This window comes from Rhinolophus sinicus, linkage group LG10 (genome assembly GCF_036562045.2).
Source record: "Rhinolophus sinicus isolate RSC01 linkage group LG10, ASM3656204v1, whole genome shotgun sequence".
Taxonomy (NCBI): domain Eukaryota; kingdom Metazoa; phylum Chordata; class Mammalia; order Chiroptera; family Rhinolophidae; genus Rhinolophus; species Rhinolophus sinicus.
The window spans coordinates 86,074,267-86,098,475 of record NC_133759.1 but is presented as its reverse complement, the minus strand read 5'-3'; the positions used below and the strand labels follow the sequence as shown (position 1 = coordinate 86,098,475).

At 42.6% G+C, this 24,209-nt stretch overlaps 3 protein-coding genes across 3 annotated transcripts in view; 2 read left to right on the top strand and 1 right to left on the bottom strand.

Moving 5' to 3' along the window:
• The window catches only part of LARS1 (leucyl-tRNA synthetase 1), a 52,417-nt gene extending 50,650 nt beyond the window's left edge, over positions 1 to 1,767 (top strand). The window contains exon 32 of the mRNA XM_019739116.2: positions 1,376 to 1,767. Within this exon, the coding sequence (XP_019594675.2) occupies positions 1,376 to 1,581 (206 nt within the window). The 3' untranslated portion in view covers positions 1,582 to 1,767. The remainder of the gene's footprint in view (positions 1 to 1,375) is intronic.
• A 3,787-nt stretch (positions 1,768 to 5,554) lies between these two features.
• PLAC8L1 (PLAC8 like 1) lies at positions 5,555 to 18,403 on the top strand. The gene is made up of 4 exons (XM_019739034.2): positions 5,555 to 5,777; positions 7,353 to 7,489; positions 16,948 to 17,084; positions 18,202 to 18,403. Exons 1-4 carry the CDS (start codon positions 5,653 to 5,655, stop codon positions 18,340 to 18,342), a joined length of 540 nt encoding a protein of 179 aa, XP_019594593.2. The 5' UTR covers positions 5,555 to 5,652; the 3' UTR covers positions 18,343 to 18,403.
• Positions 18,404 to 20,312: 1,909 nt separating this feature from the next.
• SH3RF2 (SH3 domain containing ring finger 2) overlaps positions 20,313 to 24,209 on the bottom strand; it is a 112,944-nt gene continuing 109,047 nt past the window's right edge. The window contains exon 11 of the mRNA XM_019739097.2: positions 20,313 to 23,836. The gene's annotated coding sequence lies outside the window, so the exon portion shown is untranslated. The remainder of the gene's footprint in view (positions 23,837 to 24,209) is intronic.

Genomic DNA, 24,209 nt, shown 5'->3' with positions numbered 1-24,209 from the left:
AAAATCTGCTGGCAGGACTTGTCACTGCTTCCATAGCAAAATAATTTGGTGTCACTGACTTGCATGTTGAATTGTAATAGCTGTTCAAATGAATTGTGTTCTTCCTCCACAGTAAGACCGTGGCTGTCATACAGGCTGTATCTGCTCCTTTCCCGTTTTAATTTTCAGGGCTTGTGCTATATCTAGGAATAGATTATATAGCCTCTGCAAAGACTCTCCAAAGACTCTCAGGCAGGGTTTGCCTTCATGGTAGTTGCAGGTAATTGCTCTGTAAGCCCCAGGATCCCTACTCTAAACTTGCAGTCCTTCAGCCTTTGTTTCCCTGAGGAGAATAGAATGCCTAGATAACTTGTACTCCTGGCATAGCCACCAGCTGCTTTAGTGTTTCCTTTTATCTCTTATCCCTCTCTTGCTAAGCTTCATACTCTCAAAGCAACATAAGGGAATGTAACTCATGGACCACCCAGAAATCTGCTTTAGAAAGGGGTGGGAAGTAATTCGGAAAATATCTTCCGTTTCTGTAAATCAGGTTAAGCATAACTAGCCACGCTACATTTAGATTGAGATATAAACCCAGAGACGGCATTTGCAGTCATTATGGTGTTTTCCCACCATATAAAATAAAACCATGTGATGTTGGGAAGTCGCAGAATTGCTGAAATAAATAAATTTCTTTCAGGCTCAGTTGTTGGCAGGATTGTTGGCTCATAAATTTGTTCAAGGGACAAGAGCTTTCTTTGCCAGGAGCCATTTTATCAGCTTGCACAAGAGCAGATCAGGAAAATCTCAAGCAAGGGAGGGTTGGAGCTGGTCCAAAAGCTTAAAGTGCTGAAATCTGTGTCCTTCCCATTCTCATTAGCTTGTTAATACAGACGCTTTCGTCCTTTGAACAGAACAAGAAACTGCTAATGCTATTTATTAGAATAGCAATTCTTTTTTCCAAAAGTATCTCCCAATAAAAGCTACAACTCTTAGTTTTAACATATTCCAGGAAGCAAGACAAGAAAGAGAAACAAGTTCTAGACTTCTTGATATTCTGGGAAATGGTTAATTGAAGTATATAAAAAGTGATTCGAGAGCCCATGTAGAATAATGCTCAAAATTGCACTCAGCCCTTCCCCTTGGTTTGTAATTCCAGGGCATGTGCTATACAGAATCTCTGACAATCTTTGATCCGGGCAAAAGCTGGCAGAGGATGAAGATTTGTTAGATTTAGCTTTGCTTTCTGAGACTGGGTCTTGTTTAATAATCTGATGGAAATATTTTTTAGCTATAACAACCAGTGTGTTTAAAACGTGAATTATCGGACTCAGGCATGGGTTTGAATCGGTGACTATAATGAAATGTCCCTGTTGATGATCTCTTTTGCCTATAGATCTTTCCAAAGTGAAACTGATGAGATTTGATGATCCACTGTTGGGGCCTCGGCGAGTTCCCGTCCTGGGGAAAGAGCACACTGAGAAGACCCCCATTTCTGAGCATGCTGTTTTCCACGTGGACCTCGTGAGCAAGAAAATTCATCTTACTGAAAATGGGCTCCAGGCCGACATTGGTGATACTATTATCTATCTGGTTCATTAAACTCATTCACAGTGGAGACTTCTCCTGTTTTGGGGTGATACTACTACTTGTGCCTACAGATGGGCTAAAAGGACCTTAGGCTGGACCTCAACAGATGTCATTTCTAACTATCAAATTCTGCATGTAATCATAGCTATACCAAGTCATCTTGGATTCCTGGACCTAATAAATTTTTGTTTTTCCTTCTTGGGGCCTCTAAGAAAAACAGTTTATACCATACTTTGTTTTCTTTTTTTTAAACAAATTTCAAATTAACACAACAGTGTCAGTATGCTTCTTCTGTGCGGTGTACTTTATATTATTTATGAAAGCTAAGGTCTTTCTACCAACTTTTTATATTATATCCTTTATGGACTTAGGTGCATTTCTTCTTTAAAAACAAACAAATGAAAAATAAAATAGATAGCTAGTTTTACTTTTTATTTATTTTATTTATTGAATTTACTGGGGGGTAACATTTGCTAACATACAATTCTATAATACGTCATCTGTGTATTGCATTGTATGTTCACCCAAAGTCAAATCTCCTTCCATCACCCTGTTTTTTACCCCTTTACCTTTTTCTACTTCCCCTCCTCCCCACTTACCTATGGCAACGTTTCACTCAACTGTTGTCTGTGTCTGTGAGTTTTTGTTTGTCTTGTTCGTTTGTTGCTTTCAATTTTATATCCTACATATGAGTGACATCATAAAAAAAGAGCTCTCATCACCATTTAAAAGAACAAATGAGAGTATTTTGACTTGACTATGATCACCAAGTATTTTGTATAAAGAAGAAATAGATCTTGTATTTATAAGAATTTTTTTAGCTTTAATATATTCAGTTAACCACCAATATATTTTTCCAAGAATAATATCAATAGTTTATAAGCAGTTTATTTCATCTATACTAAATTTAGGTATTTTAAAAGATAGGATTTTCCCCCCTCCAGAAATCAGCATTTATCAAATCTGTCTTGAGTTTTATTGTGTTTACAGACCATGCTGACTGTATTGCCAATTTATTCTTTTATTCTTGCTGGAATTTCTTGATATTGTCTGTGCCGTCTATCTTCATTTGAGGAGAAAATATTAGGTATTGACTGGCAGAGGAGAAAAACATTTCCATTTCTTGAAGGGTTCAACACGGGGAAAGACCCTAAGGAGCCTGAATTCTTTCATGTCATATAAAGAGATTTTTATTGAGCTTCTTTATTTTGCTCTCTACAGTTTGAGATTTCTAGGCCTAGTCGAATCTTTATCATGGACTCATTAAAGCAAATCATAAAATGTTAGAGCTGAAAGATCCCGTAGAGATCAAGTGCAAATGACTGATCTCCTGGGCCAGGCAATATAGCATCATATGTGTCAGGCATTGAAGTCAGACCAGCCAGGTTAGATTTCTGTTCCTTCCCTTTGCTACTTGAGTGATCTGGGCCAATTACTCAGCCTGTTTCTCCATCTATAAAATGGAACTACTAATGGACCTATATACTAGACTTATTGTGAGATTGTTTAGATGCAACAGTCTAGGAAAACCAAAATCATCGTGTTCGGCAAGTGGTAATGTTACTTCAGAAATGTTACTGATGATGATGATGAGCCTTCAGTAAATGTTAGTGACGAATAATAATAATAATAATAATAATAATAATAATAATAATAATAAAACCCAACCAGGATGTATTGGCTTACGATTGGTGTCGGCTAGCTATGATCATGTCATTTGTGTTGATTCCTTTGGGGCAACTGTTTCATTGTTTGCCCTCCTTTAGATTCTTTTTCTGCTCTCTCGGTGTGCATAGCCGTAACTGTTCCCACCTTGTGTAATACCATTGTAACGATGGACCATGATTTATTCAGCCATTCTCCTAGGGATGGGTATTTAGGGTGTTTCTAAGTTTTTGATATTTAAGAGAATATGTATAGAATTATATAGCAAGTAACTTTGTGAATATGTGGTTTTATATTTGTGGAGGTGTAGCTTAAGAGTAAGTTTCTAGAAGTGTGTTTGTAGGTCCAAGGATAAATGCTTTTTATATGTAGTTTTGTTCTGAGCAAGAAAGCATTTTAGGCAGAGGGTACAGCAGTACAAAGGCTCTGAGGTGGGGTCATATAGCTGGTGTGCTAAAGGAGTGAAGGAGGCCTTGAAGGAACAGGCCTAGGGATGGAAAGTGACCTGCCCAAGACCCTATACACTAGTGGTAGAACTGAATAGAACCCTGGCCTCCGTATTTCCGGTCCATTGTTACACTTATAAACAAGGAAGGCATGCATGGAAAACGGGCTTTTCTGATCAAGGCCAGTGTTCTCAGGGCTGTTCGGTCAGAGGAGGGAGAAGTTTCTATGGACCAGATTCAGATAAGACTTCACACATGAGGTGGGATGTGGAGGATGATTAGGATTGGAGTAGACATTATTTCCTTTGTAATGAGAGGTCTGTGGAGTGATGTTTTGGCACCTTGAGAATGTCCTGTTCCCAATTTTTTACCTTATGGTTTCAGTACCCCTTGAAAATCCTTTCCTGAATAAATTATGTGGGGGCTCTGCAAAATAGTGATTTTTGTTTTTTAGTACAATCATTTCTTTTCCATAAATAATTGTCATTCTTCTTTAAAGAAGATCATTCCTTTTTTTTCCCCCCCTTTCTCTTTTTCATTTATTTTTAGGAGCTGTGTACCATGTGGTTTATAGTCAGTTCATACAATACATATTTGATTGGAAAAGTTGGGTGGAAATGAAATTTTAAAATATGGAATCAGCTTTCATGTACAATGGTTGTTCACTCTTCAAAGGAATCTATTGTAAATCTTTTTTGCAAAATGATTAGTCACCTCTTAATTTTTGCTATTTTTATAAACTTGAATTTGCATATATAGCACATTTATTCAACACATTATTGAGTGCTTATTGTGTTTCAAACACTGTGTTAAGAACTTGGAACAGAATGGTAAGCCGAAGAAGCATGGCTATCCTTCACGTAGGGTGCGTTCTTACAGTTAAGAAGACAGTGAGAGTTGCCCAGAACCCAGTGAGCGAAGGCAATTAAGAATTTATATGCGAGGAGTCTTGATTTGGGAGGTATTACATCGGCTTTTGCTAACAACCCTGCTCAAGAAAATGCTTTGAAGTTCAGAACCCTAAACAATCATTCTCTAAGGGGCTGATGAGCAGAATATTTAGTATATTTGGCAGTTTCCTCCTGTTGTCTTTTTTAATGTAACGTTGAATTATGATTGCAGACCCCTCCCCTCATTGTGCAATTTTATCTAATATTCTTTCCTCTAAGGACACTTTTCCGGTGTTTCTGGGGCTCACACATCCATAAGGCATGTCCTAAGAGGCATAATCCAGAGGCTCCTAAGACCCTGAAGATTCTGAGCAGTAGGCAACACGCAGCTGCCTCGCCCTGCTTCGTTCACCAGGCTCATCTGGGCTAAGCGGCAGCACCAGTTTCCTAGCGTGATCAGTGAAGCCCACGGGAGAGGGGGAGATTTCTGGAAGCTCTGAAAAGCCTTAGAGGCTCGACACAGCCCAGCATAGCTCAAAATTTAGGAGACCAAGCTTTCATGAGATGGATTCAAGTATGGTGTCTGGGCTGAAAGACGTCCCTGTCCTTGCTTTCAGGTTAGTTACAAGAGACTCCGTCTTCTTGCTGAATTGGACCAGCCATCCTGGGGATGACGTGAAGCCCTGGCTGCTTCTCAGCTACACTGCCTGGCAGAAATCTGTGGGCTATTGAGTCTCCTAAGGGAAGGTTAAGTGGCACTTAGCTAGATAAATGTTTACTAGAGGGACCTCTGAGCAAAGGGGTTTTCCACCACAGAGAAGTTGTTTTCTTAAACTTACACTGTATCTTCAGCAGTGTCTCCCTTCAGATTAGTAAGATGGACATGCCCACAGTTAGGTATCTACCTGTCTTGAAAGAAATAAGTTGTCTGTCAGTTACACTGCTGTGATGTCAGATTCCAGAATATCAGGAACATTCCTTAGAAGAGCTGTTTCACTTTGGATTGAACCCAAGTTTAGAATCAGCCATCTTCTTGTCAAAGGGAAAGGGATAGCCCAGGTGACAAGAAAACGCCTGTCGCTATGAATTGTTTTGGAAATGACATCTCTAAGTTTCCTGAGGATGTTTCCTTACTCGGTATACACTCTCCTCTGTTGCTTTCACTCATGTCATCTGAAGATGAACGGCATTTTATTTCCAACTTGAGGTACGCAGTAGGGTGATTTCTTATTCCCCGCCCCCAGCTTTTGCTCTTTGGTTGGAATATCAAATCAATTTCTTCTTAACAAGGAGCTGGGGCAAAGAAAGATGGGCCTGGGAAGGAAGTAGTTGCTGTCATTTCCCACGTGTACTCCAAAAGGGGGCAACTCCTGAGTTTCTTCTGGCCTGGCTTGGATCCTGCAAAGAGAAGGGCTGGCTTGGGTGAAAGGGTGTCTCTTTATTCTTCACTTAAAATGTTGAACCCTGACCAAGTGAAACTATTTCTGGTGGCTGCCAATAACTTCCGCCCTTTTGAAATAAAAACTCAAGGGTTTTGGTTTCAGTTTAGAGTTTGAAGTAATCGAGGTGGGAGTGGAAAGCAGAATGAACTCTTAGTATGTAAGTTTCAGTAAGGAGGATAGTGACGTGACATTCCACCCCCCCCGCCCCCCCCACACACACTGAAGCACAAGGCATGTGGGGATATTCAGTGGGGGAATGTGATTAGCTGCTAGGAGAAGGATAGTGAGGTCAAAAGGCGGAAGGGCGTGCATCATTAATCTAACACTATTACTCATAGGGGCAGATGACTAGAAGGATTGGTGTCGGCCTCTTGCCTCCCACCAGTGGAAGCCTCCCTCTGCTGTCAATCAAGGTGGCCAACCCTCTTGGCTTGCCCGAGACTCTCCCGATTTTAGCACTGAAACTTCTCCATCTTGGGAAAACCTATAGTCCTGGGCAGACTAGGATGGTTAGTTACCCTGATTGAATTTTAGGGTATTTGGGGATCGCACATGACAACTGAGAAGCTGCCCCAGATCTCCTTCCTCTCTTCTTTGTTTCTCAGAAAAGCATATGGAATGCCCTATGGTATGTGCACGATCCTTCAGTTACAACAACAACAATGGCTGCCGTGAGCTGCATGCCTACTGTGGGCTGCATGCCTACTGTGTGCCAAGTACATGATCTTGTTTAGACTTCCTGGCAACAGCGGAGGTAGAATAGTTTAAATCCAGTTTTATGGACGAGGAGACCAGATGCGAGGTCCATGACATGTATAAAAGGGCTGGGCATGTTTCGTAGCTGTACTTCACACTTGTAGAAGGTAGCTCCCAATCCCCGCCTCTCTTACTAAGGTCTAGTGCAGCATTTCCAGCTGTTTGCTGGGCGTTCTCCTGATGTCTCACTGGCACTTTAGACTGGCTGTATTCCAAGCATTTTCTTCCTTTCCAGGAGGTGGCTCCTATTCCAGAAATTTGAACTGAGATTTGCTGGGATTTGAACTGAGGCCTCTTGCTTCCAAATTTGTGAATTTAACTCTTGTGAAACACTGAGGAAGTAAATGGGACATTGAGTTTGAGTGACAGGACTTGGAATAATAATGCCATTAATAGAGATGGGGCAAAAAGAGAAGGTGTGATGGAGGAGGGAGGGGGATGGTAAAGTCAGCTTGATCTCTGAATTGAGCCACTTGGCATCATTGGGTCCCTATCTCCTCTTTATCACTGCGTCTTGGCTTAATGATTGTCCTTCGGCACCATCTTCTTTGTTTCTAAGTTAATCACCATCCTTGACTCTCCAGGAGCCATGCACCAGCCCAGGCTGTGGTGAAGCAGCCTGTCCGGGGAGCCAGTGGCAGGACCACAATCACAACGATTGTCCAGACTGGAGGGGACTGGAGCACCGGCCTCTTCAACGTCTGCAGGGATAGGAGAATTTGTATGTTTTCCCTCTTCATTTAAGTTCTCCTTTACTATATCTTCTTTCCCAAGACGTCAGTGGGTGGAAAAACTATCGGTCACAAGGACAGAAAGTAAATGGACTAATCCTCTAGTGACTCAAATGTACTCAACGGCGGGGAAAACCTTGCTTTTCAGAGATGTGGATGCTTTTATAGAATAAGTGGTGACATAAAGATTGTTTTTAAATGGCAGAGCCCAGTGTTGGGAGAGACTCACCAAAAGGGCTCCCTTTCCTGCTGCTGGTGGGAGTGTGAATTGTACAACCTTCACAGTGGGTGGTTATGAATATGTGTAAAAAGAACCTCAAGTATTGCGTAGAATTTGACCCACTAATTACATTGCCAGGCATTTAGTCTAAGGAAATAAATCATGTGCAAAAATTCAGCAGCAACGTCAAATTGTGCAGTGTTGGTTATTGTAGCAACAATCTGCACCAACCTCAGTGTTCAATGGGGGCATCCCTGCAATGAATTACTACACAGCCATCAAGAATCATGTTGTAGAATAACATTTGATGGTATGAAAAGACATTTTGGATGCAGTTTTTTTAAATTAAAGATGCAGATGGTAAAACTATGCACCTTCGACACCATTTTGGGAGGAAATATTTAGAAAAATATCTGGAAGGATACAAATGCAGATGCTTCCAGCAGGTGTCTCCAGATGGTAAGCTAATGAATAATTTTTGTTTTAGTTTTCCTTATCTCTTTCTAGTATTTCTATGAGGAATGTGTTGTACTCTTACAACAATAGGAATTAGCACAGAGTGAAACCCCCTTTGTAGATTGATGTCTTTGTAGACAGTGGGTCAGCTACAAAGAAGTATCAACAACACTGTTCTCTAGCTGCACGATTTCCCCCTGGGTTAGAAGTTCAAAGCACATTGAGTCTATTTTTACCTCAGGACATTCTGACCCATCTCTGGTGCCACATGTCAGTGTCCCTTTCCAGGACCTGATGCACTTGCCCTAGGGAGCAACTCAGTCACACAGTCTTTCTTGGAGGGGGGTTGGGGTGGGTTCCCATTGATGGTTGAGGGATAGTCTCTTTAGTTCAAAACCCAGCAGACCCCGGATCTAGTATTTTTTGAAGAATATGACTCTCCCTGCCCTTCACAGGCTTATGGGAAGATCTGAATTTGTCCCCAAGTCTCGCAGGCTGGGTCCGTCAGAGCTCTGAACTGTTACATGACCCAAGTCCCTGTTTGGCCGAGAGTCTTGCTGAGGGAGAAGCTCTAACAACGTTTTTTGCTGCTCTCATCACCCAGGCTTGCTTGGGCCTCAAGGGGAGGAGACTGGCCAGCACCAAACCCTGCATTCTGTGCCTGTCCCTTTGCCCATCTGACCCAGCTCTCAGCAGGCTTCTTCCTGCCACTGCTACCCGTGTGGACATCTGACCAGACAGTTTCGGCCCTTGATCTCTGGTTCTCAGGATTCTTTCTAGTGCTCTTCCAGGTTCTCTGACTTCGGTTGTCACCCAGTACTGAGGTACCGAGAAGGCAGGTTAGCCATCTGGGGATGTGGAGACTTAGCCCCACATTGCGAAGTGGACCATTTCCCTTTCATAGCATGTAGGTGGGGGTTGGGGAGCCATCCACATATTTCCAAGTAGGGCAAAGCCTGGAATATAATGCAGTGATTAGGAGAACACGTTTGTATCAGATTTAGCACTGGCCTTAAATCTTAAATGACCAGCACTGCCTCTTACTGGTCATTTGACCTCTTAACAAATTCTCTGCACCTTCATTTTCCTACCTCTAAAATGGGGATAATAAAGGTGCCCACCTCAAGGGTGGTTGTCAGGATTAAAGCAGGTAATATATAGCACACACTCTTGACACTGCTTTGGAACATAACCAGATCAGAGTTTTGTTGGTTGCTTGCTATACTGGGGTAAATAGTGTCCTCTAAAAATGCACGTCCACCTGGAACCTCTGGAGGTGATCTTATTTGAAATAGGGGTTTTGCAATGTAGTCAAATTAAAAAGAGATTATACTGGATTAGTGAGTGACCTGATGCAATGGCTGGTGTTTTTGTAAAAAGAGAGAAGTTTGGGTACAAACACGCTAAGAAGGCCATGTGACAGCAGAGGCAGAGAGATGGGAGTAATGCATCTATAAGCCCAGAAATGCTAACGCTTGCTAGCAACCACCAAAAGCTTGGAGAGAGGCATAGAACAGACTCTTCCCTTAGAGCTTCCAGAAAGAACCAACCCTGCCAACACATTGATTTCAGACTTCTCCAGTGAGAATAATTTCTCTTGTTTTAAGATGCCCAGTTTGTGGTATTTTGTTCTGGCTGCCCTGGGAAACTAATACACACACAAACATTGGATTTCGTTAGAAGGCTATGCGCTAGCTCACAGAATTAAACAATCAACTAAAAACTAAGCTCAGAAGGGATAAGATGCATTATCAGGAGCTAGCTGACAGTCTGGTCAACCCCAAACAGTGTTATCTGTTGTTTTCCTGTTTCAGCAGATGGAGCCCAGTTTGTCTAGCTTCGGTCACATGCCTGCTGCTTGGCCAGACCCAGGGCATTTTGAATGACAGGTCTATCAATATTGCCAACAACAGTGAAGGGATAATTTCCTAAAATTTTCTACTGGGGTGCAGGTTACCAGGAATACCCTAACAAACATAAAACAATGCAATTAGTGACTCTTAGGTATTAATATTATTGTTACTATACATTTTTATTATTCTCCAGCATGTGGAGAGCAAAGGGTGGAGTCAGGAGACTTAGACTGACTGCTGCAGAGGGATTTCCACCCAATCCCAGGAGAACCTAAAAAGTGGTCCAAGAAAGGTCCACCCCCCACCACCGTCTCTGCCTTAGACATTGCTTCATTGCCTAGCTCTGCTCCCGCCCCCATCAGTGGTCAACAGACCAACCACACCAGGTCTCCCGTTCTAGGGGCAAGGGGGAAAGGAGGGACGTGGGTAAATATGTACCGTATTCTTTACAGTTATGAGTGTGATCCATGGAGAACAGGGCCGTGATCTCGAATGTTCTGTGTTTTAATTGTTGTTCCCTGGGAACGCTTTCATTTGGTGAGACTGCTCATGGTGGCTCTGAGCTAATTGTCCTAGAAGAAAATGTAAAGGCAATGTCCTTTTCTACACATCTGTACCGTAATTCCCAGGACAGAGCTGGAGTACGAGTGCTATGAACCCTGGGTTTCTTTCCTTTCCTGTTTAAAAGGGCTACTTCATCCACAAAATTTCATTTCCAGCAAATCACTGTGAAAATGGTTGTGACTAACGGGGGAACAAAAAGCAGAACTTCTTGCTATGACTTTGTTCCATGCCAGATTCCTATCCTGGGACAGTTTTCCATTAAATGCCGAGAATTATTGCTCCAGTTTGTCATCCATTAAGCAAAGGGTACATTATGAACAGTGATGATTTCCATTTCTTTTTGACATTTTGCTTCTTCATCTTCTATTGTAATTATATACTTTTTGAACTGCCTCCCTCTTCCCACCTCTGTGCTTTTACCTGAATTCACACTGCACTCAGATTAGCAAACAAGTGCTTCCGTGTCCTTTGGAGATGTGACTGCTGAAAGCTCAGATGTGCAGATGAAGCAGAGGTGAAATCAGGGGCTGTTAAGTGGCATCGTGGGTAAAAGGCTGGGTCGTCCCGTTTCAGGTATGTTTGTGATGTTGCCCCAGAGAAGGTTTATGTGGAAGGTGTAATCAACATTGGTTTGTAATTCAACTAATATTTACTGAGTTCCTACCTATGTGTAGACCTATGTATAGGTGTTCCAGACATAACAGTGAATGAGACAGATGGTTTCTTAGAGGAGGCAGACGATAAACAAATAAGTCAATAAACTAATTACAGCTGTGATAAGTGCAACGAAGGAAATAAACAGGCCGTTATGAACGGAAATTATAGGGGACGGGGAAAAGGATGGCCTCTCCGAGGCACGCACTTAAGCCGATACATGAGATGGGTCAGTCAGCCACTCAAACGACCTTCCCCGTGGAGGGCAGTGTAGGCACCAGGCAGTAAAGAGCTCAGTGGACTAGGAACCATCAGACGCCCAAGGTGGGTAGAATGAAGTGGGCCAGGAGTCTCTCTGGTTTTCCGGAAGAAGAAGGAGGCAGGACAGGCCTCGGACTGGGAGTCCTGTCCCCGCACTGCAGCCTGGGTAAACTGTCCACGCTCTGCAGCAGGGCCCGCTGTTGTCTTGCTCACTGCTCTGGTTTCCGGCAGGTCACTTGGTCCATAGGAGGTGCTTCGAAATATTTCCCGAACGAGTCATCAACGTATGAATGTCAACCTGTATTCTCACTCGCTTCTTTCTTTCTCACACTCCATTGAAAGAACCATAAGGCCTCAGAGTTAGGGACATTGGGGGCAGCTGGTCTGGCCCCTCAACTGCTTATGTACACCCCCTCTGCAGCATGCCTGGCAAGGACCTGGACGCCTTGGCTTGCTGAACATTTCCAGGGAGGAGGGCTTCTCCCCTTTGGAACCAGCTCAGTGCTTAAAAAAAAGAAAAAATGATTTTGAATAGGTTACCCTACATATGATGCAAAATTCAAAAGTACCTACCCCTTTGGTGTATGAAAATCAGGTATTCCATCATTTCTTTTTACCCATTCCTCTCCCCAGGGGCAAGCACTCTTACCTGAATCCAGATATAGTCTATCTGCTTGTAAAGGTATAAACATTCTTTAAATGAAAATAGATTTTCTTTATTATAGAAGTATCAATAATCATTGTAACAAAGAAAAATGCAAAAAGCTATAAAAGAAAAAAGCAGTATACTATAATCTCAGCTGGCAGAGATCACCATTGTTAATATTTTGGTATCCTTCCAGATGTTTTCACTGTATGTGTGTGTGTATATAATTTACACAAATACAATCGTAAACACTCTATTCAGCACATTTGTTTTAATATAACAATATAGCTAGGTGATCAGACCATGTCAGCACTTCTGGAGCTAGTATTTTAAATTGCTGCATAGATTCCATTTATTTATCCAAAAATTCCCATTGTGGACCTGATGTGGTTTCCAGACGTTTTGCAGTTCAAACCAATGCTCTGTGAATATACCCTACAGATGTCATTTTGCATGTGTGTGGCTCTATCTGTTGGCTAATTGTTGGGGAATAAACCGCTGGTCAACCAGCACATACCATTTTAAATTTCGATAGTTGTTGCCACATGGCTCTCCATTTGGAAGTTGTACTAATTTACACTCCCACCCACAATGTGTGAGTGTGTCCCATTCCTATTTTGAGCATTTCTTATTGTTAGATGGTTTTGCCTTTTTGCAATAATTGATCTGAAATGTGCCTTGCTGCAATTTCCTCCCACCTTTTCTACTTTTGCTCTCTGGGACTCTACACTCTGTTTTTGTGTGGGCTGCTTCTTTTTATTTCAGCTCCCCTATGAGTTAGAATGATGAATAATGAACCACATTCCATGCATGAGGGTGGAGCCCATCTCAGAGAAGGAGCCAGGAATATTTAGGCTGTGGGTGCTTATATAACCACCAGGCCTGTGAGTAAAAGGAAGAGGCCGAACTTACGGCTCAAATCCCTCTTGAGCTTAAACACCTTCACTCTTCAAACAAAGCATCAATGATATTATGCTGTACATATCATCATGCCATTTGATTTTTTAACTCAGAATGTGTCTTCAAGCTTTAACTCTGTCGGTGCTTTAATTGATCTTCCAGTGCATTCTTAATTATTCCACAGTATCATTTACATCATTATAGTTTGCTTACACTTTCATCTGTTTGTGTACATTTGTTTTGAATTTTAAGCTACAAATAATGCTGCAGTGGATACCTTTGTACCTGGGGCTTTGTGTGCACATGTCAGCATCACTCTAGGGTAGCTACTGATAAGTGGAATTGCTAGGTCCTGGAGGGTTTTAAAGTTTACTGGATTCAGCCACGTTGCTTCCCAGAGTGGCTGTGCCAGTTTTCACTGCCACCAGTGCATGGAGCACCTATGCCCCATGGTTCCCCACAACGTTTGGTATTATAAAAACTTGGGAAAATGAGCCCTTCTTATGGGTAATACATGATTTCCGATGGTCTTAATATGCATTTCCCTGATTCCTGACAGCATCGAGCAACTTTCCAGGTGTGTCGTTGGCCCTTTGCGTTTCCTCTTTGGTGAATTACTTGCTTGTGTCTTATGCCCATTTTATTCTTTTGTTTAGTCCCTCATATATTGATCTGTAGGACTTCCTGTATATTCTGGATACTTCCCCTTGGCCTGTGATAGAGGTTACAAAATTGTCTTCTAGAGACTCTTCAAGACAAAGGATCCCATCACGCTGTTCTCGGGCATTCCTGAGGTGTGATCCCCTCGTGTTTATCCCACTGCACTCCGTCACTGTGTGGACACTGATACCTGCCACGACGGAGCTTTCCTAAAGAAGGGGCATGAATTAAGACTGTCCCACAGGGAGAAATACAAAGTAGTGGTGGTGAGATTACTGTTTTGGAGCATACAAGCCCACAGCCTTAGTGGCATATAGATAAACACGTAAAACATGAGGACATGGACATGTGCTATGTGTGGGAGGTAAGACTTTGGGGCCAGACTACCGGAGTTCCAATCTGGCCTCTGCCCCTTTCTACTAAATGTATGAACTTGGGGGAATTACTTAAATCCTCTGGGCATCAGTTTGCTCATCTGTAAAATCGGCGTAGTAAGAGTATAATTTATAGGATTATTGTGAGGATTAAATGAGTTAATGCAAAGGATTTTTAGCAGAGCTTGGCACAGGGTTAAATTTGTATGAGTATTAGCTGTTATGTAATAAAAGTTTGGCCTCCATAGTGTTTTTCTTTTTAAAAAAAATCATATTTGATTTCTCTCCCAAGGTAATTGAATTTGGGTTTGTTTCCTTCAGCATCTAGTACCACCTCTTAATGCACACTTAGATAACATGGTTATATGATGAAAAAACTAAATAAAAAAACAGCATGTATTTTTAAAAAAAGCATACAAGTCATAAAAATAAGTCACAGGAGTTCCACTGTACAAAACAACAACTTCTTTACAATATACTTACTGAGGATGGTGGGCATTTCTCTTTGCCAGGTAAAGTGTTGCTTTTGATTAATTGTTTATTTGCAAGGATTTTTACACTATTTTGTAATGCACGCACAAAATGAGATTTGGTTGATTTTCACGTGCCGGGATTTCAAAGTCCCTTAACTCAAGGTTGCATGCAGTGTGACCACTCTGAACTCGCTGTAAGTTTCCTGGGCCCTTTGCCGTTGTCAGCGCTGGGTGGAGTCTGCTGATTTCACTGGGGTAACAATTTTTTAAAAAATGGAGTGAAACCTCCCAGACTTACTCAAGGCTGAATTCAGAGTTTGTTTTCAGCCACGCGTTGCCTCCCGTACATGATGTAGTGATTATCTTCAGACTTTTGAATGAAATAGAGGTTATGTTCCTTGGAGATAGACTGCTCCCTGGAGCCCATCCCCCCGCCCCCGCCCCATTCCTCAGGCCCTTGGCGCACATGTGCTGCCTCACCCCCATGCCACCTTGAAGAAGTCCAGACTCCTGGAACATTCCTTGGAGGTTCTGAGATAAAGGCTCATTCCTCGCTTTTTGCTTCTTGGTCATTGAATCTGGGAGTGGAGTTTTGCATTCTCTCTTGTTGGGGTGGGTGGGAGGGACCGGTGGGCAGAGACAGGCTTTGGACGAGAAGTCGTGTGCTGGTGACACGGTGTGAGCCTGTGCGCCTGGTGCACTAAAGGCTGTGCTCACTACCGTTTCACATTCGTTAGAATGGCTAAGATAAGACTGACAACAGCGCATGTTGGTGAGGATGTGGAACAACGGACTCTCATACACTGCTGGTGGCGTGTTAGATTGTACACCTAATCTGGAGAACTGTTTGTTAGTTTCTTGTAAAGTTAAACATAAATCTACCCTATGCCCTAGCAATTCCATTGTCAGGAATCCACCCAAGTGAAGTGAAACTGTATGTCCACATAAAGACTCGTATATGAATGTTCCTAGTACTTATTCATAAGACTAATAGCAAAAATTGGAGTAATCTGTGGCAAAATGGATAAACAATTTGTGGAATATTCATACATTTCAATACTATTCAACAGCAAAAAGAACAAACTATAGATTCCCATAACAACATAGATGAATCTCAAGAAACATGGCATTGAACAAAAGACTGTTACAAAAGTAAACAGGATTCCATTATATGAAGTCCAAGGAGAGGTAAAAACTCACCTATGGGAACAGAAATCAGAACTGTGGTTTCCTATGGACTGGGATGGGGGGTGGGGGTGGGGAGATTGGGACCCTCTGGGAAGAGACACAAAGGAACTCCCTGGGGTGAGGGCAGCATTCCGCACTTTGGTTACTTGGGTGAATATCATTGTCAACATTTATGATTTCTGCATTTTCTTGTATTTAATTATGCCTCAATAACATTTATTGAATGCATTTTTCAAAGGTTATGATTAGATTTTTTTTTTTTTTTTTTTTTTTTCTGTTACATAGTCCTAATTATTAGTATTTATCCAGGTTGTCACCTTTCTCAATGCTAGATGACAACATAGTACTGTATATGAGGGGTTCTTAACCTGCGGTCCATTGATAGTTTTCAATGGATCCTTGAACCCCGTGAAATTGAATGCACAATTTTGCATGTCTGTGTGCATGTATTTTTCTTTTCCCTTGAGGAGCAAGTTCATAGCTATCATCATATTCCCCAAAGGGTCTGTGACCCAAAACGTATTTAAAACAGAACCTCTGTGTTAGATGGTTCATGCAGAATGTGTAGGAAACAGGATCAGTAGTTATGAGTGGATGAATAAATGACAAACTGTTTCCAGTTGATGTTCAAGGAACCAAGCCTCTAATAGTTTACAGATTAAAACTGGCAGATGTCAGTGGCTGGCACTAAACTAGCAGAAATTAGCATAACCTTCTGGCCTGAGAAATAGAATAAAGTCCTGATATGAATAGCAGGCAGAATCAGTGTACCATAAGAGGGCTTTCAATCACAATCATAGAAAAAGATGCCTGTTATTGAAAAGTATCATATAATGTGTCTATTTTAAATATTGAAATTAGATAAACATAATAGAAGCAACAGTTAGATTCAACTGTAAAAAAATTATTTAATGCTTTCTCTTGACTGGAGAAAACAATTACTGCAGTGAATGCTAACAGAATTGTATCAGGCTCAGCTTTGCCGATGTTTAACAAAAGAAGACAATTTTGATGTGCCTCACTTATGGCAATTTTCATACACTGAGTTTTGAGAATTGGTTATTCATTCACAGTCCCTGATCACAGGGAGACAATGCAGCATCAAACTGATGGCAGAGGGCAGTAAATGCTCCTTGAGTTGGGGAGTTGCTCCGCGCTCACCTGAGAACTTTGGCTTTCTTTTATGTGGTTATTGACAGGTCTCTGTGGTCTGTTTTGTCCGATGTGTCTTGAGTGTGACATCGCCAGGCATTATGGAGAGTGTTTTTGTTGGCCATTATTACCTGGGTCCACCTCTGCACTGAGAATTGGCACCAGAGAGAGACATAAAATACGGGTAAGTGTGTTTGAATGTATATGTGAACCTGGATCTATCTGAGAACTTGGATGCGCTTTTCCAAAAAGAAAAAAGAGAGGTCTGGGCGAGGAAGCTTAAAAACACCACACTTAGTGGAAGACTTTAGGAAAGAAGGGCAAGAAATTTCTGTGGTCATTCATTACTAGCATGTATGTTAACTAAAACGTCACATTGTGAAGGGTATTTCCAAGGGGCACCTATTATAATACAGATTATTGGTCAATGGGCCACTTCTGTTTCTCTCATTGCATCAAGAGAAAATGACAGAATTATATCAAATTTGGAGGATATATTTGGGATGGCCTGAGTTAAAATATAGTCTATGTGGCATATGCAGAATTCACTTTAGGGGTCCCCTGGGGACCCGTCAAAGAGCCAGACAATTTCCAGGGCAGCTGAGACTGAGGTAAAATGAGAGATTGAGGACAGACATCATATATATTAAGATGTGGGCGGTAAAAAAGAAAGAAAAAAGGAGGCATCTCTTTATAATTCATATAAAATGAATCCCTAATATCCCTAATATATATTTTTAAGTAAAAAAAAAGAGTAAGGCATAGAGGTATGAAACTATTTACATTAAAAGACTATATGTGTATATACCTGCGTAGACATAGAATTTATCTGGAAGTGTAGATAAGAAATTGCCAAGACTGGTGCCCCTGAACGGTAACCCTGAACGGTAACCGGGTGGCTGGGGACATCTGTAGAAGGGGGAATTTACTTTATTTCCTGTCTCTTCTTACTGTGGGAATTTTAGATCGTGCACTTATTACCCATTTCAAAGAAATAAAAACTTAAAAATATTAAATCCTAAGAGAAAAAAAAAGATGTCGGTAGAGAAATCATTGGTTTCAAGTATCAACATCCCAAAGGGCAGGCCCCTGAATTGCAAAGGTTGGTCAACAGATGGGCCGCTTGTCACCTGGGTAACCCAGGGGAGCTGTGTGCCTGGGCGTTGACTTAGGGGTGTTGGTGGATTTTGGAAGCAGTTCATGGGATAGGCCAGCAGGTGGTGCTGTGGAGGCCCCTGGGGAATGGACATGGGCCTGTGTGATGGTACCAGAGCGGACGGACACTGGGTCTCTCCCCCTAGGGCACACTGTGTGAGGACTGGCTCGCGGTGCACTGCTGTTGGCCTTGTTCCATCTGTCAGGTGGCCCGGGAACTCAAAATGAGGACCTCCCAACTCTATGAAATCTCAGCAGCCCCTTCAACTAAGGACACCTGTGTTTGACAGAGCACGAAAACTTCTTCGCTCTCCCCCTTGCCCTCTTCTTAATAGAGAGATGCTTCTTAAGTTTTCACCGAAGTAGTATGAAAATAAACGACTCCCCACCCCACACACACTTCTTTATTGTTGTTCTTTCTTCACATGTCCCCCGATGAAGCCTCTGTTATTTGTCTGGATCTGCTCTGCCAGCCCAGCCACACCAGACAGATTCTAGAGGCAAGTTCTGTGCTCTCCACCCCCCTGCCTGGAGTTTTGGCTGCATTTTTCACCATTTTCCTACTGCCATCCTTTCATGAGGTATGTCGAGGAAGCTGGAAGAATTGTCATATGGCTTTCTTACGCTAAGGAAGCCACTTTTCCCAAAGTACCACTGATGGTTAATTTTAGTTACCACCTGGCCAGGGCACGAAATGTCACCAACATACAGAAGCGTTGTCCTTTCCTTCTGACTCCTTCAGTCCTGACTGCATCAAGGAGAAAGTGTCAGGGCACGGGGAGTCTTGAACACCTCTCTAGCACCTGCAAATCTTCAGCCCCAGAAGGCTCAGGCAAGCAACTGTTACAGAGTTGAGTTGAATCGTGTCTTCTCCCTCCCCTCCCCCACTCCCCCACCCCAAAAGATATGTTGAAACCCTAACTCCTGGTATCTGGGAGTGTGACCTTATTTGGAAACGGGATATAATTAAGATGAAGGCATCAGGATGGGCCCTAATCCAATATGACTGCTGTCCTTACAAGAAGAGAGACATAGAGGCACACAGAAGGAAGACAACCCTGTAACGATGGAAGCAGAAATTGGAGGGATGCTGCCACAAGCCAAGGGGTGCCTGGGGCTGCCAGAAGCTGCAGGAGGAGAGGGAAGGCCCTCCCAAAGAGCTTTTGGAGGGAGTACCGACCTGTCAACATCTTGATTTTGGATTTCTGTGCTCCAGAACCACGAGCGAATGTTTCTGTGGCTGTAAGCCACCCCGTTTGTGGTGCTTTCTTACAGCAGCTCTAGGAAGCTGCTACACCAATCATCTACCATGTGACTAGAATACTTTTGTTTCTGTATTCACAGAACGGTGCGAGGAGGCAGAGCTGGGAAGCTTGACATGCCTCCTTCAGTTACTAATTGTGTAACTCTAGGCACATTTACTAATCTCTCTGTGCCTCTGTGTCCTCACGTGCAAAATGACAGTTCTGACCTCGCAGGGCTGTGAGGATTCTAACAATTCAGGACACTCGGTATGGCACCTGGCCAGCAGAAAGGACTCAGTACACGCGACCTATTAGTACGCGTCTGCGGCTACCTTATATTCATAGCATGTTGTGCTGGTTTTCCATTTACAGTTGAGATATGAAGTTTTCAATTGACTTTTAGATTAAAATGGAGACAATTAAAATAAGAATAGTAAGTAAATAACAACACAGATGGTTGGTGGACATGGCAAACATTGTGAAGGTGGTAAAACACTAATTTTATTGAGTACCTGTGTGTGCCAGACGCTGCTCAAAGTCGTCTACCTGCTTTAAGACATTTAATCCTTAACATTTCTCAGGTAGGTGCTATTATATCTCCACTTTCCAGAAAAGGAACCTGAGCCACAGAGAGGTTAAGTAACTTGCCCAAGGCCACACAGCTGGTGAGCGACAGGCAGCAAGCAGGGAAGCCCTCTGGCCAAGAGCCTTCTTGGGCCCTCAAGGTTGTACAAACTGGCATTTGCTCCATGGAGATGAACTCAGCCTGATGAGCACTGAGAGAAGTGTCACTCGCCCCTGCCCCCAGCCATCCCCACTGAAATGAAGCAATTCCTGTCTGACAAGCAAGTGATTCTTCTCCTCCCAGCCCTTCCTTTTGGACGTCTGGAGCAGCTGCCAGGAACCGAAGCCCTTTGGGAAAGTTAAATACTCATGTTGATGTTTAATCTGTGATGAAGTACTCCCCTCTCCAAGTCAGCTACTGAAAAAACCAGGCCTCAGGGACAACTCCATTAAGTGAAAATAAAGCTGTTTTATTGTTTCATGCTAAAACACATATCGGGCTTCACAAGCTTACAGCTGGGAACAATATGCATTTTTGGCAAAGGAGACTTGGGTAATCTCTCCACTTTCACACGACTAAACCCTCCCTGTGTGGAGAGCAGATGGTATCTCATGCACTGGTTTCTGGCCCACTTTTCTCAGCTGATGTAAAAGGTGTGAGTGGATCTCTCCAGCAAGGGGGCCCCCCTTTTTTCCTTTTCCTTCTTCTGATCAGCCTGGGTGTTAAGGAGCAAGCTTAATATTTCGTAAAAGCCACAAACCCAAACAAGTAAAACGCGGGGCTCTAAAAGCATTGAGTCTACCACCAAATCACAGAACATAAAATGGAGAATTGATATGTGGATAGTTCTTTGAAAACCAAGGTGGAGAGTGGTCCTGAAGCCAGGTGGTTTAGGGCCATAACTTCTGGTTTCTTCTAGAACATGTCAAGTCCAAGAGAGAAAGGACTTAACAGAAACATGTGACTCCTTCCTAGGAGAAAAGTTATCCAACAACTCTGATATTAAACTCCCTCCATTTGCTCAGATTTAAAACAAGCTGTTGGTGGCACAACTCAGAGTTAACCCAACAGTTGAAGGTAAGTTCTGTGTGTTTTTCTTCTCACTAGAAAGTTCCTTTCGGTTTTCCAAGATGCAAAGTGTAGAATTGATCTCTGATGACCCCATGTGGGTAAACAACACCAACCACATGCAATAGACATTGCAAAGTAATCCATATAAATGGTAAATTACAAAACCAGAAAGCAAACCAAAATCCACCAAACCTCTTGGCTTTACAGTGGAATATACTAAGGAAAGAAGCTGCCAGCCCTGGTACTCTATTTTTTGGAACAAATACGTGAAAAGTTTGGAGGTCCTTAAGTGTCCACTGACCTATAAAATAATTTTTATATGTTTACATGTTTTATACATCTAAGGTTTATTTATACAATAATCCATAACAACTAACATTATACCCTTTTTATAAACATTATTCACATACATATTAGCTCATAAAGATTCTCTTTTGGTCTGTTAAAAACACTGCACTTAAAAAAACAAGCAGAGACACAAGAGTCTATAGCTTTCCTGCATATATTTCCATGGAAAAGGGAATTTTTCTCCCCTTTCATTTTCTCTTTCCTCTTTCCCCCCCTAAACAACACCCTCTTCCCCCGACCAACATATAATCATAAGAAGGAACAATCCCAGAAGATGAAACTCAAACTTCATGCTTAGCAAACAATTCTAGGGAAAATTTCTGGGCTGACCTCATTCTAATCATTCTAACTCATCCTTCCCCCTCCCCACCACCTGTTGACCCGTGACAATTTGGAATCTAGATCCTGGAACTGAAAATCCAGAGATGAAAACTTTAGGAAATGGGGGAGCTTCCCTTAAGCTTCTGGGTTTGGCTCAGAGCAAATCAGATCCTTCATTTTGTGTTTTAAGAAAATATCTGGTTGACTGGGTAAGCAGGTTCAAAGGAAAAGCGAACTCTCCATAAAACCCTCTACTATAAGCCCGGGAAAGTTCCCAGAGACTTAAAAGCCAGCAAGTGAAAAATTAGGAGTGGTGGTTTCCTGTTGCTCTACATGTGAGAGGGGGAAGCAAGGTGAGAAGAAAATCTGAGCGAGAGGGCCTTGCAGACAAGGCTGTAATTACCAATGTGGCCGAATGGTTTCTGGGGATTAAATGCTGTGTTGTGTCTCCCCCCACCCCACTCCCCAGTTTATACAATTTGCGTTTGTGTGGGCAGCTTGCCTACACTTAACCTTTCCCTACATCACGTATAAACGTAACATTCCTTCCAACTCAGGCAGTCTATGACATTACCCTGGAAGATGAAGTCATGGAAACCTATTCATAGGTGGGCCGTAAGGCCCCATGGTAGTAACGAGTAGATTCCAGAATCTGAAGGCGGCATCTCTAGATTCATTGCTGCTGAGGCTAAAGAGGAGCCAACCCAGTCCGAATCCATCCCAGAGGAAATGGAAGCAACACTTAGTCCTAGTAGTTCAGACAAAAGGGATGACTGACAGTTGGCAGCACTGTCACTGACCACGTGTGAGAAGATGTCACCCGTGAACTAGCCTTTCTGTGGTCTCATCATCCCTCCTGCTTTCTCACTCACCATTTGGCGGACAGAGCCAGTACTCGGAGGTTTTTTCGTTGCTTATTATCACCTTCCCCTAAGGTTCACCGAGAGAAGGGTGTGGTGAAGAAATCCAAGTTATTCACCCCATGAAGATGGGCACCGCCAGTTTGAGTCCTGCATGGGACAACTTCACGTAGAAGAAAACGTTTCTGTAACTACAAGATACAATCCTGACTCTGCTCATGGTTCGGCTGATGTCTGCTCCTGCTTACAAGCAGGCCTGGGTGAAAGACTGAGGATGTGTCAGGACAAAAGGAGGATCCCAAATGTTAAAACACCCGGCACGTCCACAGGAGGCTGCATTCTTGTCCCTGGTAATCAGGGCGGCATGTGTTTTTAAAAATGAGATTCTTATGGACGTCTTAAGATAAGGAAGAAGGTGAAAATGTATGGCTTGAAGAGCCTCAGGGTGTTTGTGAATTGCATTTATCTGTAGAACGCCTCTCTCTGGTTAGCACAGATAATTTAAACATCTGTATTTTAAATTAGAATTTTTTTAAAACCAGGAGTAGACTATCTTCTAATGACTTCGCCTTGAAGACGACTTATTTCTGAACAAAAAAAGAATGCACGGTGATACCTGATTTTCGATCTTTAGACTGGAAATAGCCTCTCTGTAAGGCATTGCACTCTGTGGCATCTCTCTTATAACGTCATGGATTTCTCTTATCTGAGATTCTTTATGTACAAGCCCTTATTTCCTAGATCGGGACGTTCTAATAGAAACCCCGTGGATCAGAAGGTGTCGGGGGGGGAAAGACAGATGGAACTGGAATGGAAAAGAAGGAGGATGTGGCAGAGGGATGCAGGGTGCTCCCTCGGGAGTCGGGGACGAGGATGAAGGATGGGGACATTGTGAGGAAGCACTGGCCTCTCTGGCTTGAACACCCTATGCTCTCTCCTGCTCTAAATCTGAGCTGGAGAGACAGGCCAGTCGCAGAGCTGAAAGGCACTTGATGTCCAGTCTTTTCATCTGTCAGTTAGGTGCCAAGGTGTGACAAATTGGCATGATCAAATCTGGCTTTGACAACAGAACAGAGTAACAGGAGGGATGGGAGTCTGGTGTAACCTGTAACAGCACATGACGCATTTGCTTTTCTCCGTCCTGGCACACCACCCATTGATACTGTGGGTGAAGACAGATTTGTTCTTTCTCCTATTACCCTTCTGACTTGGAGGCCAGCCTATTGGTATTCCTGTACCATCCCTGATGTCCAAGGAATATCACGTGGTCCACAAACTCTCCATTGAGCAGTTTCCATCCAATCAGATCCCTTGTTTTCATCAGCGTCCCAGTTGTTGCTAGCTCCTCCTGGGAAGATTACCAAGGCAGGGTCTGTGAAGGTGAAAAAGATTTTAGACTCTCATGTGTGAATGCATCCTGGGAAGACTATGGTTCTTTAGAATTCTTATATAGGTATATACGAGGGAGAGAGAGAATCAAAACACAGTAAAATGTTAATATCTAGGGAACCTAGCTCTGAGGTGTATAAGGAATTCTTTGTACTAGTTCGGCAACATTTTGGTAAGTCTGAAATTATTTCAAAAATAAAAAGTTAAAATCCACGAGCCCTCAGGATTTCTCCAAGGCCTCAAATATTCTATTTTGATTACCAAACTCTACCTGCGTTCCTATCATCCCCACAGATGCAATCGATGCCCACCCCTCCCTGCCCAGCGCTTGGCCCCTTTCCGCTTCCTGAGGCTGA

Coding starts and splice junctions, on each gene's coding strand:
- PLAC8L1 (XM_019739034.2), top strand. CDS start 5,653: ATGAATTGTTTTGGAAATGACATCTCTAAGTTTCCTGAGGATGTTTCC. Junction 5,778..7,352: donor CATTTTATTTCCAACTTGAG/GTACGCAGTAGG, acceptor TTGACTCTCCAG/GAGCCATGCACCAGCCCAGG. Junction 7,490..16,947: donor CTGCAGGGATAGGAGAATTT/GTATGTTTTCCC, acceptor GGTTATTGACAG/GTCTCTGTGGTCTGTTTTGT.